The sequence below is a fragment of the Fusarium subglutinans genome, assembly GCF_013396075.1.
Source record: "Fusarium subglutinans strain NRRL 66333 chromosome Unknown NRRL66333_c0000066, whole genome shotgun sequence".
Lineage (NCBI taxonomy): Eukaryota > Fungi > Ascomycota > Sordariomycetes > Hypocreales > Nectriaceae > Fusarium > Fusarium subglutinans.
The window spans coordinates 1-18,944 of NW_023502129.1; the positions used below are offsets into that span (position 1 = coordinate 1).

Sequence of the window (18,944 nt, forward strand, 5' to 3'; positions counted from 1 at the left end):
TTATATTTAATTATTTTAAAAAATAAATAAAAGCTTTTTATAACTTATAATAATAAGTAAATAAGTTATTTTTTAGGTTTTTATAATATTAGCCTTTAGCTATAGTAATTAGTTAGTTATTATTAAGACTTAACTTTATATAAAGGTTTTATATTTATAGTTAAGGCTTGTAGCTAAGAGCTTAAATTAGTAAACAGAACTTAGTTAAAGACTTTACAGATTCGTAAGTACTAAGACATATTAGCCCTGAAAGCACACAGCTGACAAGCTTGAAGTGTGGTGGAAATGATCATCATGCCGAAAACTGTTTTCTGCGCCTTGAGGCAACCATTCAGCTCTATGGACAATATGGTTCTGTCGTGTTCAGTGACACGCTCATCGAGTTCAGTGACGAGCCCGTCGACAGCGAAATGTAAAGCAAATGCCAAGGTTCCTAGGGAGATTGCATGGAGTTTATGGAATGGTTGTTCGATATTCTTCAAGTTGACTTCTCATCCGGCGTGGGCTCCTCCGACGTCCGTTGACACGGGTCAACTTTTGGAAGTTGTGTACCTCCTGGAATAGCTCATTCTTTCCTCTGTATTTACCTACTTACTTGGTCGTAACTACCTTATATTACAATGCCATCTACCTAGGTACTAAGGTAGTCGTGCGGGCCTTCCATTTTACCAATCCGAGATTGTTTCGGATATGCTCCTTCCGCTTTTCGTCTGCACCTTCTCATTACAACGATAGCTCCTCCCCTTCCCAAACACCTAAATCGGTCTTGCCTTAACATCAGTCACAAGTTTACCCACAGTATTTAATCCCTCTTCTTTTCCCCCCTCCTCTTCATCCTCTTCTTCCATCATCTCAACTCGTCCCCGTCCAATTGTCCATGCCTCCTGGTACAGTTCGTCCACGAGCAATAGGTGACACAGACACATCCCCTGGAACCTGACTACCATTTCGGTAGATTCACTCCATATAGCACATGGTAAGACTCTATAATGGTATTTGGGCACTGTAGTTTCCGGTACTAAAAGGGTCTAGGAAACTTCTCTGCTTGACGATTTTGGTCTGGTTAATGGACAGCCCTTTCATGATGTCCACCGGGAACTCGGATATGGATATAGAGAAGCAGAAGAAGAGGAACAAGAACAAGAAGGATATAATGATGATATCTGCACTATCGACATCTTCGATGACGATTTTGAGGATGAGTATGAACGAGAGATTCTTGACCTCAAACGTGAATCGACCATAGAACTGAACTCTGACGAAGCTATGGACGTTGACCCGAACTCGTCAACTGTCATCAAAAACGAGTATAGTCGCCATAGCAATCATTATGGAGTCTCGGGTTCCGACTCTGGTCATCCGTTGCGGGTTCTTCCTGTGACCGTTGACACCATGGAGCAAAAGCGAAACCCCTTAGCCACCAGCGCCATCGGTGTACAGGGTCATTATGTCAGTGATGAAGGTTTCATGGAAATGGATCTCGACTCTCTTTCCAATCTTGATGAGCTTCCGGGTTCTGGCACCAGTCATCCGTCACAGGCTCCTCCTGTGTCCGTTGACACCATGGCGCTAGAACCCGCGAACATCGATACTATTGTTGATTATTCAAGAATCAAGCTTGAATCAGATTATGATGATGACGACGGTGAGTTTGTATTGCGAGCCGTATCTGTATATTGCCTTTGATTGCTGACAGAAGAAGCCTACCGCGAGTGGCTTTTTCGAGGTCCTGGCATGGGGCGATCATCGTGGTCGTCGCCAATACGCCTAATAACTGCATTTGGAGATAGGATTCACGAAATGGTATCCATTGTTCGGGGTCTTGAAAAGTTCGAATCTGAAAGCCAGGTCGAGCGTTTCGTCAACACACCGGAATTCTGTCCCCCGCAGTGCGGATGGCTCTATCCACTCGTTTCGCAGCTCAGGAAGTGCCGGAGTCAACCAGTAGTTCTTCTGGTTCTCCAGTGCCCAAAAAGAAACTGTCGTTTGAACCCTCAAGAACCTACATCATCTTGTTTCACAGATGTCTTCATTGCCGCCTTGACTGATTGTAAGTTGTTCCGACACATAACAATATTCAACTAGCTGGGACAGATTTCGCCTTGCATGGTATTCATTGCATCGCCATGGACTTTCGCAAAGAATGCCGACGTAGTGTTGGCGATAATAGATGTCCAGCTTTGACAAGTGCCGAGTTCAACGTATGCGGATTGGCCACAATGGGTGAATTATACATCGCACATAACGTCTATGGCATCCGAATATTGGCAACAGTGGCCATTTCAGCCAATGCTTGCAATGGGATCCGTTCACTTCAAAGAATCGCAGGAATTTCTCACCTCATGGGCCAGGTTTACTACATTCCTTGGCATCCACGACTCATCCCCTCAATGACCATGTCAATGTCTCATGAGACATGCCGACCCATCATAAAGAACCTCATAGAACGAAGCTATAGACCCGTTATCGGCGCCATCTTGTCGCTGTTTCGCACATCAGCAGCTCTTGATATTTAGGAGTTCATCAGCTATCAGTGTGCCGTATCATGTATCCCAGTATACAGCGTGGCCTTCCTCCCTTCATGCGATATGGGATATGGCGATTCTCTCTTACATGTTCAGAAGTCCTTATACGACGTGGACAATTAAACGTTGACGGACAATGGACTAGTGAGCCAACCCCTGCGACTGCAATGCCACGCGATGGAGCTCAACGTTTGACAAAACGGAATGTCCATGAGGACCGCCATTTCGCGTAACATGAGGCTGAGGCCAGCCTTCGTCCTGTCAAACAAAGACCATCGTATCCTATTCCTTGGCATCGGTCTCGCCTGTGCATGTCCGTTAGCTAGGTAGCTAGTACTCAGCTAATCGTTAGTGTTAGATCCACAGATTTGGGTTTTACCTGCGAGGAAAAAAACCAATGGCTGTCGTAGCATGTGACGGAAGAATGGCATTTGAAAGATAAAAAAGAAAACTAATTATGGATATCGGATCTTCAATGATTGGACTGGGGTCCTCTCATGTTTCGAAACAAGGGATTGAGCATCGTAATCTCTTGACGTCAGAAGAACTGGACCTTTTCATGACGATATTCATTTGCTTACCTGGGTGTGTTTGAGATTGTGGAATCAGTGTATTAAAATAATATTTAGATAAGTAGGTATCTTGCCTCTGTTACTGGCCTCAACATCGTGACATTCATCTAGGTACTAATCTGAGGTGTCTCTGATCCGGAGAGAAACACCCATCCAATGAAGTAGTCGCGGCAGGACCCTCGTATTAAAGGCCCCGACTTGGCCACGGCTGGGACTCCCCGCACCGGCGATCCCTCTAGTCATTCGCTAAACCCCCTGCAATCCACTGGAGCGGGTTCCACTCTGACCACTGATGGGCTCAATACCCACTGAGGGTCCGCTAGTCACCTCACGATGCTTAGCCAGCCACTTCTGATCGGCCAGCATGGACTTGATCGTTACATCGGCTGAGCTGAGAACCAGGACGGACGATTTTGAGGCAACATTTAAAAGACTCGAACATCGCCCTTTTCTCTTTCTTGGTTTGCTCGTATCATCAATTCTCTTCAGAGACTACAATCACCATAGACAAGACATTAATTTGATTGTTTGTCTGTCACCCTCTTCCCATCCTCCCTTCTCAGATTTCATCCCACTCTCTCTACATCAAAACTCTACCCAACAACCATGCTCACATCAACCTTCTTCCTCAGCCTCCTCGGCCTTGCAGCGGCCTCACCAGTTCAACCTCACATCAACGTGAACCCCAAATACCCTTCACGCTCGACATCAAAGGGCTTCAAGCTCGTCGTCAACGTCACAGACCACTCCAAGGACTTTCATCCCCCGATCCACAACACCGAGCTCACTAGCATCCACACCGGAGCTGGTCTTGCTCTCGTCGGAGTTATCAAGAAGGAGGGCCGTATCTTCTACCAAAACGGTACCAAGGAGGAGCGCCAAAACGGCGAGGCTACTGTCATCAGTGACGGTGGCACTCCTTTGACCCCCAATGGCATCGCTCTCGTGGCCGACAAGAAGAACAAGAACCTTTTCGGTGCTACTCTCAACTTCGAGCCCGGTACCCCCGGTGTCCAGTTGAACCAGCCCGAGGACCCCTACACATATCTGCTGCCCGAGACGTTTGTGGCGTGTAATAAGAGCTTGGAATACTACCAGGGCAAGCACTTCATCGTCATTGAGCAGGCTCACCTCACCATCGACAAAAACAACAAGATCCAGCGCAACATCCCCAAGGGTTGTGCTCCCATCCGCCTTGTGCCCCAGTGTGCCGAGTTGGAAACTCTTCCTAAGGGATCGTACTCCAGCCACAAGTACGCTCTTGAGTCCAAGTGCTACAAGGATGTGTCCAAGATCCAGTGGGAGAAGTACAGCCCTTAATTGGGATTGGGGTACCTTGGTGAACAATGAGACGGAACTAATGATGATGAAAGGGTAATGATTGTTTTGAACAGCCAGTATTACTAGGATTGGCATTAATAGCCTTAATAATGTATAACAGTTATCTTTATGCCTGAAAGCTTCCTCTGACAGTGACCTGCCTGTATTGTGAAATCACTTCAACACATCAGCGGTGAGGCATGTGTGGGTATCACGACCTTACGCACAACTGGATCTAGACTTCGCCAAGCAGCTGGGTAATCCGAGGCCACACAAGAACAAAGACTGCTTGTGGAACCATGACAGCTACTGTTCCCGGCAACCACGGGAGACGATTGTGAAGCGGACTGTCGCCGTAAAAGTCTATCATCAGGTGCTGCAGGCACATAAACTCAAACTCCACAAAGTCATTGTTCGTCCGTTAGCGGCCCATCTTTGGACCAAAAGATAACCTTCGTGTACCAAAACGGAAGAGGAACGCTGCCTTGAGTCAGTTGTTTTGCCACATGTGAATGATGTTTGCTACTGTCTATCCCTGTTTGCCATGTTAGTTCATGATCAGCCAAGTTGCAACTTCACCTGGAAACGAGAATAGGCTTGTCTTCGGCGAATTAAATTGGAAGTCTTGTGTACTATGTGGCGATGGAAAAGCTGTACTTGTTGCTATAGAGGAGGTTTGGGCTGGCACCGACACCCAACGGCTATGCAACGGCTGCGCATAATGAAGGCGCCACGGAAGCCTATTTGGTAGGTATGTATTGTTTGTTACAGGATCTCTTATCTAAACCCATCTATCTCATGAATAGGGGAGTTGTCCCTGATCACATGTCTTAAGCTCCAACAAGAATATTGTTTCATAAGAGCTTGATGTGTTGAGACAAGTATCAAGAGGCTTTCGTAATCTTGATCAGCACAAAGGCCACAGCATAGATAGATGAAGAGTAACTATAATCCATTGAAAAATATCAGACGCGCATTTCCGCTTTTAATGTCATCGAGCCCGAACAACAGATCTCCTGGTTCATCAACGCGGCGTGCTGTTGAGTCCAACCACATGCGAAGAGTGCAGAAGCGAGCGACATATTTGCTTCTGGCCAACAAACATATCAAGACATATGTGGCCCTGGGGTGCAAGAATACTTCTGACATTAAATTGAGTTGCTAAAAATGCTTAGTCTAAGATCCTCTAAATCTATAAGGCTTTTTGTCACCTCCCTTAGGATAGAGGTTTATGGAGCGCGGCGACCATGGCGACGGCGAACACGGAATTCCACATAGCCTGCTAGGCGATGGCTGTCTCCTCTGCGCGGTCTCCGTCGAGCTCAGGTACCAGAGGGGTTGGTGCTCGACAATTTACTGGGACATTGGCTGCCACGCCCGTACCTACTACAGCAAAATGCATTAGTCGGTGGCGAGCGGCGTTGGTGATGCAGGCGAGGTTGTAGTCTTTCATGCGGGACGTCGTAGCTCGGTCGAATCTGAGGACAGCGAGATCGAGGCACTCTCCCCTTGGCATCTCCATTTCGATGTAACGAGGACTAACAAACTTCCCCGCCTCGCCTTTCCAGATAGGTTGAAGGAGCTGGTCTTGGGCGGCAGGAGATATGCTCATGTAGACAGGCTGGCCTTGGAGTCGTGCTGGACCAGGTGGTCCAGGATACTCAACACTGGGTGGATGATTCATCGTCAGTTTGCCGGCTCTGACTTTGCTATCTGCTAGAGTAACTGCCCTCAGAGGTAGGTCATCAGCATTACCAACTGAAGTATCCCAATCTTGGAACACCATGTTCCAGAAAGCTTTCCAATGGTCAAGTGTATAGGGGATATCAAGACCTTCCTTAACTTGGTGTGTCATCTGGGCAATATCGACAAAAAAGCTATGTTCATTGTGTGTAAGGCTTCCTTCTGTACCTATATAAGGTGACTTTTGAGGGTCGCTCAATACTATACGCAGTCAGGTTGATGGCCTCGATGTATGAAATGCCTCGCTGGGGAGTAGGAGCTTGGGGAGGGTGGTCGCGGAGGAGGAGCTTGCGGATGAAGCATATAAGTATCATCGTCGTCGTCGTCGACGATGATGATGACAGGGTCTTGGGTCGGGGAGGGGGTCGGGGAGGAGGGGCCTTGGGGTTTATCAGGAGGATTTGCAGCAGACAGGAAAATGTCAATGTACATTTGAGATATATGTTGAAAACGTGAGTGGCGATCAGAAGCTCGACGGTGGTGCAAAGACCAAGTAGTCCGAGGCCGAGTGCAGGTCGTTCTAGAATAGCTTTAATCCGCAGCTAAATCATACCGCATTGCTGATAAAGATGATATATATCTCCTGATTTCGCCAGCCGATCTGTTAATGCGAAATATCTCGTATGGGTATGAAAGTTGTGTTATGAAATGTGCGGAGAGAAGGTGTAGGATGGGGAAAAGGTATAGTTATTGCAAATCGTCAGGGGCAGTGACAGTCATTTTCATTGCAACGACATTGCTTTCGAAAGTAAATCTTGGCCATTTCGAAGCCTAAGGGACTGATGCTTGTTCAGGGTTAGAAACCAGTTTCTCATGTTACCAGAGGAGTGGACTTACAGTGTTCAAGTCGGGTGACGAACTCGTTAGTGAGATATAGCTCGTCCGATTCAGCCACTATCTTCTTTTCTCGCAGAGGACATAGCATGAGGATAACAATAGCCTGGTTTCTTTTATGCCTTGGAAATGTGTCGACCAAGGGCCACATCCATTGACCTTCTGGGGACACTTATGCCCAAAAGCGGCAAAATGAAACTATCAAGTTCGATTGTAGACCGAGGTGCGGAGAAATAATGGCGATTTGAATCAATTTAAAGATACCAGGTGCCGATTTGAACTCGTTATCAAGAATGGCTGTTCCAGTCCAGCAACTGCGGCTTTGCAGCTCTTCAGGAAGTTTGATGTTGGGCGGGCTTGGGAGTGGAAGATAGATCGAATTCAGTCCTGCTGTGCTCTGTGCATATGATTGATCAGGCTTCTCGTGCAGGATGTCATTCCACCAAATACCGGGCCCAATGGAGGAGTCCGAGGAGAATGAGATTGAGGATGGTACACATCTCGGGGGTTGTGAAATATGGGATCGACCGCACCACGCGCATGAGCCTGATGAGAATAATGGGAAGGTTTCCCACGGTTTAGAGACACGCCGTCTAGAAATCCGATGTCGCTACCACTTGGGGGGATGAACGAATTAGCCAGAGAAGCCGACGCATTACGCGCATCATCTGGGGGCTGTGATGCCCGCGGGGCACGTATGGTGTTTGTACTTTTCCATCTAGTCACCAACTCGATTTGCTTCAATCACTAAGTATTGTCAGAGAGGCGTGCTTGGCATACGAGGACATACCTTCAAACGGTCACCGGAGAGACCGGAGTGGGCTCAGCTGGCACTCGGGGTTGGTTTCAATAGGATAGCCGCGTTGAACTGGCAGGGTGATGAAAGGAGGAGTAGAGTAGGATGGTGATGAGCAGATGAGAGAGATAAATGCTGTCCTTTGGACATGAGTTGTTCTGAGCAGCCTCCTCATATCGTCCTCGCATAGGTACTGAAGCATTGGTCTCCAGCCAAATACCCAACAATGCCAGATGGTGCGGAGTTGTAGCTCTTTGACTGGCGGTCAATCGATGCATGCATTTCCAGTTAACATCTTCTTACCGATGAAAATGGCGAGTACCTTGGGCAGGTTGAGAAATTGCCAGGTGGTCGCTCCACGAGGGGTGAATCAGGGCATTGTGTTACTATTCTGATGTATCCCGAGGGGTAGAATGCTTGACAGTTGCTGGCACTGCCTGACACCTCATGGCTCATCTAAATTCAGCATTATTTTGATAAGGATGGCCTAAGGATACCCTAAACTTAGGATAATTTATCCTAAAGTCTTGCGACCAGGGGTTATCAGCTTATAAAATACCTTAGGTACTCTCACAGTCACCATTCAACTCCCCATCTCCCCATCTCATCAACTCCTCAACTCTGCCACCAGTATTGAACTATAGGAACTGCGGTATATCTATCTGCCCCTAACAGCGCAATACCAGAGCTAATATCTCCAGATGTCCGACTATTCACAATCATACCTCGATTTTCTTGGGGAAGAGTGGTTGGAACGATGGTCTAACTCCATACCAAGCATGAGATCATATTCTAGACTCGCTTTACAACTCATAACCAACCTCAGCAATCCCGAAATCATCAATCTCCTCGGCACCTCCCCTCTGTACCGCTGGAGGACCAACGTCATCTTTGGAGTGATGTGGTACACTGACGGCCACACAGCAGTGAAATGGTCACCCTAGAGATCATCTGGGGTGAAAATAGACTCCGCAATTTCGACCTCCGGGACTTCGATAACGCGATTATTGCAGAGGGGCAGTACATCGCCAAGTGCATCTCGGATACATGCTTCAGCGTCATGGATTTCCTGGACATCCTGTACGAGGAAGAGGAGGAGGAACGCGTGGCAGAATGGAACCGCCTAGTCCGCTACGTCCGACAGGCCAAGATCCTCGCGCAAGAGCTGGTTAGTCTTCCCGCTGCCAACTTCCCTCCAGCCCCCCGGGTATTGCCAGTATCCAGGTTCCCCAGATTATTGACATTCATCGCCAAGGTCCCTCGATGCTCGCCGTCGAATGATGCACTGGGACTCAGATGCTGCAGGCCGCGGGCGTATCTCCCTCCGGATACCGAACGATAAAACTGTCTTTCAAATGCAACCTTTTCATCACCCTTATAGAGGAGTCAAGAAAACCTAGGACCTCAATCCTAAGGGACGAAAAGGCTTAGGTAAGTTTAGTATATCTTAGCATGCCTTTAGACCATTTTATCTTAACACTCTGGTTGAAGGTCGCAATTTCCCTTGCCCCCGCGGCTCTTCAATCCAAATTTAGACTTGGTACTTCCTCTGGGTGAGGTCGGTAAACATTGCGAGTGTATTGCATGGAAAGTAGCCAGGACAAAGGGACAAAAACAGGCCATCAAACAGAAACCTAAGACTCAATATGGAATGAAGAAAGTGAAGGTAGCACTTTCAGAAGAAGGGAAGCAAACTCATAGTTTGAAAAAGGCGTAGCAAAAGGCAGAGTTCGACAAGCAGAACCCAATGACAGGTTGGATCTTGAGAGGTATTGTTGCATTTTGGCACAAGTATTCACAAATTGAAATTGTTATCAGGGCAAAGGTAATTTATCAAATGCTTAAATGAATCATATGATTATATTAGCGATTAAATTTGAGGTTATCCTGACCATCCAGTCTAGGTAGACTACATTTATGTTTGTTGGTTGAAGCTTAATGCGTTGCTCACTTCCTCGAACGTGACATATCTTTACATATGCACTTTACGCAATGTCCGCATTTGATACTACCTCAGTGCTTTGTTCAATAAACTCCATAATCATCTATTATATAACACCACTTGTCGCCCATGTTTCATTTATTTAGCTCAGTGGTTGCAGAGTGTTCATTCATCTGCTGGATGCCCAGCTAATTGGATAATGCAGTGCAGATGGTCGAAATGTTGTTAATGAACTGCCCCGAGTCTCTCCTAATCTCAGAACCCAAAGAATACTTGTGCCCAATGGTCAGCCTGGTCCTTGTGGGAGAGGATGCCACATGAGATACGTATCAAACTTTGTCATGAGGTTTAACTTCTGAATCTAATGTGAAAATAAGGCTCGGATTCCTTCACGACGCAACATTTACCAATCATTGCCGGCATTGGGTTAGTTGCTGGGTGAGCCATAGCTTGAATTCATATCTTGGGTTTGTTGAGCAAAACGAGCAAGGTCTCCCATTGGGGGATCTTGTCGGATACTGGAGTGTATCTATGTGACAGTAAATCGAATCAGGGACTGTAAACATTTCACAGCTGTATTTTTATCTAGTGACCAAAAAGTACTTTCTAGACAAGGTATTTATATAAGGGGATGCTCTTACTTGACTTGGGACACCTTTTCACCTTTCATTCACTCCTTTCCTACATTCCTTGCAGTGACAATTTCCACTATACTCACAACCTCTTCATCACGACACCATCCACTACACGCAAACCTTCTCTCATACCTCTCTTGGCACTATGGGTGGATCTATACGGTCCTTATGGTCGCGGCTTTCAAGCTCTTCGAGTCCTTCCAAACCTGAGCAATCTTCAGGGTCGTCACAGTTTTCACAACAAGTCAAAAAGTCTATCGAGGAATGCGGGCAACGAATGCGAACAAAGATGGGCCATGCCCGCAGGGGAATCAAAAAGGCTGCTTCCAAAGCCAGAAACATGCGAACCCATTTCTACAGCCGTGGAAAGACTATTCGTAAGCGGTGTGTTTCTCCCTTTGCGAGGCAAAGTGGTTGATTGCTGACTTTTTCTCAGAATGGAGAGGTATACCAAACGAGATGAAGGAAAGTCAAAGTAGACCGCTTCACTATTCGTATTGGAGACCTATGTTCCATTACAGGGCATTTATAAACCCGAATGAGATTTTTGCGAAGGGCTCATATTTCTGGGACTGTCCCCAGTCACGACACGCTGAGACTGCGATTTATCTGAAAGAGATCAAACTTGCAATAGCAAACCTTAATATTTGTCGTTTAGAGGCTCGAGATCTTATCAGATTGTGTATTCGGGAAGCTCAACACCAAACTCTGAGCTTAAAGTGATAGGCATCTAGTAGTTACCACAGTTCACGTCCGCGTCTCTCTATAGGTGGCTTCTCGCGTGCTGTTGAGGTTTACTGGCATCTCTTTGAAAAAATAAAAGGGGATATGTTGTAATCTCTCAATTCCTAGCTTTCAGTAAAATAAAATTAAACTATGACACCTCCTATCGTCAACCAAATCTAGTAACCCTTCAAGTATCAACGTATGGCCTGTCCGTCATATCGTAATCGTTCTTCATTCATCTCAGGTCAAAGCAGAGAAAGTGTGGCCTTTACAAGTTAGGGTATTGACCAACGAAACATCTTGGAAGAATAATGACACACCTTATGCAAATGAAACCATGAGTAAAAAGGGCGAGTGTTGCTAAGTCTCAACGAGACAGCTCCAGCCCGCGCAATTAACCATGACTGTAACTTGAGCGACCATTTCTAAAGCTGGAAGGCCCATGGACAGACATAATGGCTTGATCGTGAGCCATGAACTGAGAGTTTACCGAATACTGAGAATACGAACTGTCAGTTTTATAGAGCGCTGCGAACACGCTTCAGTCAGAGTCAAGGTCGTCAGTTCCTCCATCGCTTTCCCTATTCATGCCTTCAACAATCTGAGAGTACGTGGCGGCCGTAGAACGGGCAAGGTCCGATGCAAGTACAAGTGTCTGGATTTTGGTGACCCTGTCTCCTGGCTCGATCTTGGGCGGACTCTCACTTCCACGAGCTGCCCACTTGACTAGTACCCGACGAGTAGCACAGATGATACGTTGAATGTTGTAGGAAGTGATTCGTTGTCGCTCATGGTTGTCGTAGTTGTGAATAGCATTGATCTTGGCTTGAGTGACGGTGAGACCTGGCTCGAATTCAACAAGCTCCAGACCAAGAGCCAGTCCTTGACCGCTGAACCAAGTCCATTCTATGGACTCGGAGCGCGCATCGACTTCTAAAACTAAGTAAACAGGTTCGCCACACTTTTGCGTGGTACTGTCGACAGCTTCTTTCGGACAAGTCCCCTTTATGGACCCTACAAGAGTCTGCACGTCTTTGCGATAAGTGGATGGTGGGCTAGGATTTCTCCTTTGAGAAGTTGACCAATGGAGGAATATTTCGGCGTAGAACTTCTTCAAAAGCTTCTTGGAGCTTGCGCCAGTCTGTCCTAGTTGGTGAACCAGAACCCAAGCGTATTCTTGGGCATGGTTGATGAGAGCGATTTTGTTCTTTCTTTGTGAGCATTCTATGGCTGCGCAGGACTGTATTGGGGTCTCTGGACGAATACACCTTGTCGTCGCTAACGATATCTTCTCGCAGAATCAGCCTGTCGCGCCCTCGGGAGGCCATGGCGTAGTCGGCGATGATACAAGACTATGTACTTTCTCGTGTCAGTTGAGATAGATGAGAATACACTGGATCAAATACTTACACAAATACAACAGCGCGTATCTCAGGTTGTGTTTCGCCTCTTGGCATAAGAAATGATGCGAAGAGAAGAAGAGGTATCGAATGTGCAGTGAAGGAGATTCCCACTGGCCTTGTATTTGCCCGCTCTTTGCACTCCAAGATCTTTACGGGTGACACAGCTAGGTACCTATGGATAGGCCTTAGGTAGTCTCAGTTATTAGCACTGCCAGATCACCTAATTACCTCAATCTAGTGTTTTAGCAGTGTAGGCTCTCGAGCATCTACATGAACATTTAAGTCTGCCATTCACTAAGTCGTCGAAAAATGCATATAATACTAAGATCTTGCAGCTTCTCTCGAAATTAAGATCGGATATAACATTACTCGAATATGTTTTCAATGAATTACTGGCTACCTATGTCTTGCCGTTACTGTGCTTGTTGTCGAACCGCCCCCTTTTTACCCCCTTTTCAGCGAGGAATTGTTTCTTGAGGTCGGATTTCCACGAACAAAGTTTGATGGTTTTATGATAGGTGAGTATAGAGAATTAATTTCACCACTATCATAATATTGTATGGGACTGTTATTTCGCCGTGATCGAATTATGGGAGTTCTCAGACCTTGCGTCCTCCTTCGTTTAATCATCATTGCCATTGAAGCTGACATCACTATTCGTATCGTCCTTGATAATATCCCCGCCGCTGGTGCTCTTCCATCTACGGGGAGGTTCCATGGTCCTGACGATCAATTTCATTCTTCTAGCCCGATTGTGTAGCTGGTTGACTACTGATGCTCAACTCGCTGAGTCTACCCAATTCCCAAAGTGTGGAGTGAGTCACGTACTGGTAAAGATCAAAATCCCGATAAAATACTTTCTACTCCCCTCAAGTATAAGTTGGAAGGCCTGGTTCAAATATCAACCGTTAAGTAACATCTGTGAGAATAGTGAAACTTCCCAACTCATCATCAAAGGGCTACTAGCGGTCCAGGAGCTGAAGAGGGATGCTTTCTCAACTTTCTACCTTCTCTGTTATTGATATCCTGAACCTGAGGCATATTTGAGAACCAGCTACTGAAAGTTTACCAAAGACATGCCTAGGCAATTTGGCTGGCCGGGAACAAAAGTTCTGTTCTGCCGAACATCATGATTATGAATCATGTCACATACGAACGATAACATAAACTGTTCAAATTCAGCTCCTAATATACCATAAAAGACACAATTTCCTAGTACAGTGAATTTTCTCGGCTGTTTGGGCAACTGTCAAAATCTATCTTATCCTATGAGAACCAGAAGAAGCTGCAAACACCAATGCAAATTTCGTCAGCAAAGAGACGGGAGCCTATTGCTCTCTCTCAAAATACAATTACTCTGCCAACAACCAGCTTCAATTTCCCAATAATAAAAGAGCCGGCACTCCATCGCAAGACATAACGGGAACAAGTGTTCCTCAGCTTCTTCTGACTTGATTGCTACGTTCAACATATCAGGGGTAGCACATTAGCAAATGAACAGAACGTAAATCTAGGTGAGGCAGACCATTTCTGACTATGGTCTCAAGTGAAGGCGGCCTTACGGTCGAGTTATTCGCATCTCAAAGGTCCTTGGCTGGACCGCTGGCGCAATCTATGATCAATTAGTAAGATGGCATAGGAAATGCAAGGAGCTTACAACTTGCCTGAGAATGGCGATAGTGAATAAGACTTGGCATCTTCTCCTGCATCTTCATCCGGATCTCCATGTTTTAGGTAGGGGCTATCTCAAGCTTGGTGTAGGCCAGTCAAGAAAGGCTCTGTAGAATGCGTCTTCCGGTTAGGAAACCCCCTAGGGGTCATCCTTAAGCGGATCTCTCAAGTTCTTCTTCGATAATTGCCTCACGTTCCGAGTTGGCCATGAGAAGACGTTCAACTTGGTCCACCATTCTGTCCCAGCGTTGTTCAACCCAATCGATTAAGAGCACCATTTTGAAAAGAGTGCCGGAGATACAGCCGCACATGAATTGGCCCTCTGCAATCAGCTCGTTAGACCAGTATGGCTCCTCGAATTTCTCCAGACGATCTCTAGCCCACTCGCTTTCCAGCCAGGCGAGCTCGCTGAAGCCACATGATACTTCGTAGTTAGTTTTGCCATTAGCCTCATGTGGTGTCCATTCAACACCGAAAATACGTTCAGTCCTATATCTATAGGAAGGACTTCTCGAAAGTCCGGAGCAAACATCACAATTCGTGTATATCTTCAGGTATTGCAAGGTGCACCTTGCTATGTTTTCCAAAGCCCAGTGGCCCTCTGACCAACGGGCAACCCATTCATCACCCCAGTACCGTAGATAGTCTGTAGTGTACTCAGGCATATTGAGATGTTGAGGGAGCTTAAGGGACTGGCGATTATGTGTTGGTAGTTCTGGAGTAAGAAAAATGCTGTATGTTTGTTACTGTAAACGAGGCGAAGGTTGATGTTGATGAAAGGGATCGAGAAACATTTTAGGGTATTAACATTACTGGCGACTTTGCAATGCAAAGAGCCACTGCTAAATATAGATTGTATGGCATCCATAAGTCACTTTAACTGTAACTGTAACTGTCACTGCCAGTGCCAAAATTAACTGTTCTGATATCCGAACACATCATGGCACTGGCAAGGTGGAGAATGACACACACCAGGGCAGACACTGACGGTTGCTTCGGCAATCATTTCATTTCATTAATTTTTTTATATTGTATCTTGTTTTGTTCTTCATCTTCATATGTGCTTCTTTGCTTTTTCTTCCGACCGTTTAGGCTACAGCATCGTCAGCATCGATGGCTTCCAACACCACCACAGATAGCCCTGAGGCGACCGCTTCGACTACAGGACCCCAGGTCCTCAATAGTCAAGCTACCCATGCTCAGCAAGTATCTGCAACTCATCAGAATGCCCAGGTTGCTCAGGCTCATCAATCTCAAGAACATACTCCGGCTCCTTCGGAACTCGTTGATCATGTCGATGAACTCGTCGCTGACATTCCCGACCAACAGCACAATGTTCAGAATCTCATCGCCGGCTATGCTAGCTTGCAGTCAGCTGCCAATTTCTCCTTTCCCCAGCAGACTCATTATCAGGATATCATGCAGCAGCCAAATGTCTTTTCTCAGCAGTCTATCGACCCGAACTTGGCTCAGCATATATATGGATACCCTTCTCAGCAGGCTTTCCAGTATCCTTCTCACACTGGCCAACAGCAGTATCCTCAGATGGGACAGCAGTTTCCTACTCAGTCGGCGTTTCCCTTCAACCCGCAGTTCGGGAACCCCTATCTCTCTCAGCAAAACTTCCAGCAGAGTTCACAACTCCAGGCTCATCCGCAGCAATATGCTGCTATTCAAGACCCACGAGGCGGCGCACCACTTCAGCATCAGTCTACCCAGGGCATGCCCCTCAGCACTCCTGGAGGTGGAAGTTCCTTAGCCATGCAGCAACCTCAGCAAGCTGGACTGCCCGCCCAGCAGGTGGCTCCAGCAGCCTCATCGCGTCCAATTTGTCATGAAGTCGGTTTCAAGAACCTCCTTGAAGATCAGGATGTCGTTGAATCCCGAGCGGCTGATGAGTGTGTTTCTGAACACAGCCAGCTCGTCATCAAAGAGAAGATGTGGCTGCACGATCTCATCAAGCTGTACGAATACGTCCAGCGGAAGGGGGATGTCTATCTCCCAGCCGACGAGACCTACAAGTATTTCTGGAGTACTGTCTTTAAGGACTGGAATTCCAAGATGCCGGTTTCTGAGAGTGACCCTCTGCCTCCGCGTGGCAAGCCAGACATTCACTACCAGGTCGGCTACTACTCTACGGATGCCTCCAGCAACCAACCAGCAAATGGACGCCGAAGCTCCAAGGCTCGCAAGGGCAACGCGATTCCGATCTATCTTTCGCTCGACCTCGACGCAGATGGCATTAACTGGCTTTACAAAGACAAGACTGGACAACGCGTGTATAAATCGCAGGTCAAACTTCTCCTTGGTCTCAATGAAACACAAGCAAAGCAGAATGTCCTGATTCATTACGACACTTATGAGAAGAACAGAATCTGCGGGCATAATCTGCAACTCATCGTTGAGGCTGCTCGAAGACGAATTCAGAAGTGGGCGATTGCGGGTGCTGGTGCCCCTATTCAGCTTGGGGTTGAGTGCCGGGCCCCCAATTTGTTGAGACTAATTCTCGCGTCCGAGCACTTTAGAAACCAGCATTTGAAGCACTGTGCTATCGCTGATCTTGAGGCCCTGCGACCTAAGGCGGGCTATGGGGATAGAAAGAATTGAAAACGGAGGTGTATTCGTGGCAGATCTCAGCGGCAAGTCATTCTTCCTTGGACTAAGCATTTGACTTGTTACTAATACCTTTCAAGGTCATCCCTAACCATAGTGAAGGGCTTGCTCGTATAGGGCGTATCCACGCTTAATGGATATCAAGGTTCAGTTGCTGCTAGGTATAATTGGCAATGGAAGTGGCAGATGATTGGAGTTCTGATGTCGATATCGGCTTTCGAATGGATGGATGTGCTACAGTAGTCATGTTGGAGTTACAGACCCATAATAGACACTGATTTGCCAACCCTTGGCTTCAACCTTCTGCGTTGCGGTATGGACTTTTAAGAATAAACCGATAGAAACTCCGTATTGTTCTCAATCTATCTATATCGTGTACAGTTCTGATCTAAGATTACCAATCTCTACAACCATAATATCCATCCAAGTAGGTATCGAAACAAAGCCCCTGAATCAAATATCAAACACCCTCTGCCTCCACCTCTAGTGCCACTCAGCGTCAATCTTCTCCCAGTTGTCAAGGAAACTCTTGAAGAACTTGACACCCAGGCCGGGATCCAATGCACCAGTAGTGGCGCGAATAGAGTGCATGCTGAGTTGTGGAAGTCCTACGTCTGCCGATCTGACCCCCAGCATACTAGATAGTGATGGGCCAATGGTTCCGCCGCTTCTAGAGTCGCTTCTAATCTGGAACCTTTGTGTCCGGCACCCAGCAACCTGACCTACCCGCTCCATAATGGCACTGGATACACTATCTGTCGTCATGTGGCCGTTGGAGTCTGTGGTGATTGTTACACCAACGTTTAACTCAGGCACATGTTCAGGGAGATATTTCTCAAGGAAGTTGGGATTTCCGGCATGTGTGACATCGGCAGACGCGAGGAAACTTGCAGACCATGTTTGTCCTTGAAGTCCTGGTCCATATACATCTGGACATAGACTCTCGACGGTTCTTTCAACGACAGAGGGAAGAAAGTTACCACGCGCGCCTTGCCTCAATAAGCTGCCTATCTCCTCGTCATCAAAGCAGGCGACTAGTTTTATTCCTCCCTCGTCGCTGTTTTCTGAAGATGCCAAGAGGGCGGTAAGGGCTGCCCAACTACAGAGCTTATCATCAATGCGACCAGCGAAGATGAACTCACGATCCAGGCCACCAGTCTGGGCGGGCTGGGAGTCGTAAAGTTCGAGTTCCCAGTTGACAATTGAACTATAGGATTGAATGTTAAGCTCCTTGGCAATGAGCTCAACCAGTCGGGGGGGTTGGGTGTTGACAAAAGAGCCAGCGGGTCCAAGAGCCTCGGCAGACGGACGCTGTGAGCTCTCTAGGCCGATAATAGGAACGGCTTGAGTCTCAGCGTTATTGTTTCCCATCATGCCGACTCCGAAATGAGGCGCAAGCGTGGGGATTCGGGCGATGGGCCAGTCGAGCTTCACGAGCTTTACAGTCTTCTTTCCGGTTTCATTATCATCAAGGATAACCCGTCCACCAATGCTGAGATCCCGGTCCCACCAGGTTGCATTCAGGGCTCCAGCATATGGTGCAGCTCCCAACTGAATGTATCCGGCTTTAACAGGCTTTGTGCTGACGGGCTTGAGCTTCGCGGCGAGGGCGTCAATGTGGCCACCGATCATAGCAACACCATCTCCAGGCTTATATGCTTTACCAACTTTGAAAGCGATAAGAGAGCTCCCATTCCGAGTGACCCAGTACTTGCCACCAGGCTGAATCTTGCCCGACCAGTTATCGCGGGGAGAGAGTCGCTCATATCCAAGCGCCTTCAGCTTGTTCTCAAAGTAATCAACAGTGTGGAAAATCGTAGGGTTCTCCCGAAGAAAGTCGCAGAAAGGCTTGGTAAAACACTCAGGGTCCATCTTCTCAACCTGGCACAGTTTACAGGCCTGGCCAGCCTCAAGGTGCCAGTTGACCTGGCCGACTTCATCAGGCGCAAGCTTGGTAATACAGGAAGCGCATACGCGGTTGTCCTTTGTATCACGACCCTTCATATCTGAAATGATAAAGTTCTTGGAGCTTTGCTTCGATTCGGGCTTTTGGGGCGCTGTCGCATTGTTGTTGAGCGTAGCTGACGACGATAGCGCTTGTTGTCGCAATGACAGGGACGAAGCGCGGGCGCTCAACATTGCAGGCGTAACCTGAGTCATTTTA

General features: G+C 47.1%; 8 protein-coding genes across 8 annotated transcripts; 4 read left to right on the forward strand and 4 right to left on the reverse strand.

Annotated features, from left to right (window-relative positions):
- Positions 1 to 973: 973 nt before the first annotated feature.
- Positions 974 to 2,516, forward strand: FSUBG_6350 (uncharacterized protein; the record flags this gene model as incomplete). Its single annotated transcript, XM_036684539.1, has 4 exons — positions 974 to 976; positions 1,033 to 1,645; positions 1,697 to 2,050; positions 2,095 to 2,516. 4 exons carry the CDS (start codon positions 974 to 976, stop codon positions 2,514 to 2,516), a joined length of 1,392 nt encoding a protein of 463 aa, XP_036538065.1.
- Positions 2,517 to 3,703: 1,187 nt separating this feature from the next.
- Positions 3,704 to 4,417, forward strand: FSUBG_6351 (uncharacterized protein; the record flags this gene model as incomplete). Its single annotated transcript, XM_036684540.1, has 1 exon — positions 3,704 to 4,417. The coding sequence occupies one exon, from the start codon at positions 3,704 to 3,706 to the stop codon at positions 4,415 to 4,417; it is 714 nt and encodes a 237-aa protein (XP_036538066.1).
- A 1,282-nt stretch (positions 4,418 to 5,699) lies between these two features.
- On the reverse strand, positions 5,700 to 7,085 carry FSUBG_6352 (uncharacterized protein; the record flags this gene model as incomplete). Its single annotated transcript, XM_036684541.1, has 3 exons — positions 5,700 to 6,294; positions 6,368 to 6,689; positions 6,998 to 7,085. The coding sequence occupies 3 exons, from the start codon at positions 7,083 to 7,085 to the stop codon at positions 5,700 to 5,702; spliced, it is 1,005 nt and encodes a 334-aa protein (XP_036538067.1).
- Positions 7,086 to 8,569: 1,484 nt separating this feature from the next.
- On the forward strand, positions 8,570 to 9,132 carry FSUBG_6353 (uncharacterized protein; the record flags this gene model as incomplete). The annotated part of the gene is made up of 2 exons (XM_036684542.1): positions 8,570 to 8,655; positions 8,715 to 9,132. The coding sequence occupies 2 exons, from the start codon at positions 8,570 to 8,572 to the stop codon at positions 9,130 to 9,132; spliced, it is 504 nt and encodes a 167-aa protein (XP_036538068.1).
- Positions 9,133 to 11,634: 2,502 nt separating this feature from the next.
- On the reverse strand, positions 11,635 to 12,421 carry FSUBG_6354 (uncharacterized protein; the record flags this gene model as incomplete). The annotated part of the gene is made up of 2 exons (XM_036684543.1): positions 11,635 to 12,300; positions 12,362 to 12,421. 2 exons carry the CDS (start codon positions 12,419 to 12,421, stop codon positions 11,635 to 11,637), a joined length of 726 nt encoding a protein of 241 aa, XP_036538069.1.
- A 1,898-nt stretch (positions 12,422 to 14,319) lies between these two features.
- Positions 14,320 to 14,832, reverse strand: FSUBG_6355 (uncharacterized protein; the record flags this gene model as incomplete). The annotated part of the gene is made up of 1 exon (XM_036684544.1): positions 14,320 to 14,832. The coding sequence occupies one exon, from the start codon at positions 14,830 to 14,832 to the stop codon at positions 14,320 to 14,322; it is 513 nt and encodes a 170-aa protein (XP_036538070.1).
- A 448-nt stretch (positions 14,833 to 15,280) lies between these two features.
- FSUBG_6356 (uncharacterized protein) lies at positions 15,281 to 16,774 on the forward strand (the record flags this gene model as incomplete). Its single annotated transcript, XM_036684545.1, has 1 exon — positions 15,281 to 16,774. The coding sequence occupies one exon, from the start codon at positions 15,281 to 15,283 to the stop codon at positions 16,772 to 16,774; it is 1,494 nt and encodes a 497-aa protein (XP_036538071.1).
- A 489-nt stretch (positions 16,775 to 17,263) lies between these two features.
- Positions 17,264 to 18,919, reverse strand: FSUBG_6357 (aminopeptidase yscI precursor vacuolar; the record flags this gene model as incomplete). The annotated part of the gene is made up of 1 exon (XM_036684546.1): positions 17,264 to 18,919. One exon carries the CDS (start codon positions 18,917 to 18,919, stop codon positions 17,264 to 17,266), a length of 1,656 nt encoding a protein of 551 aa, XP_036538072.1.
- Positions 18,920 to 18,944: the final 25 nt, after the last annotated feature.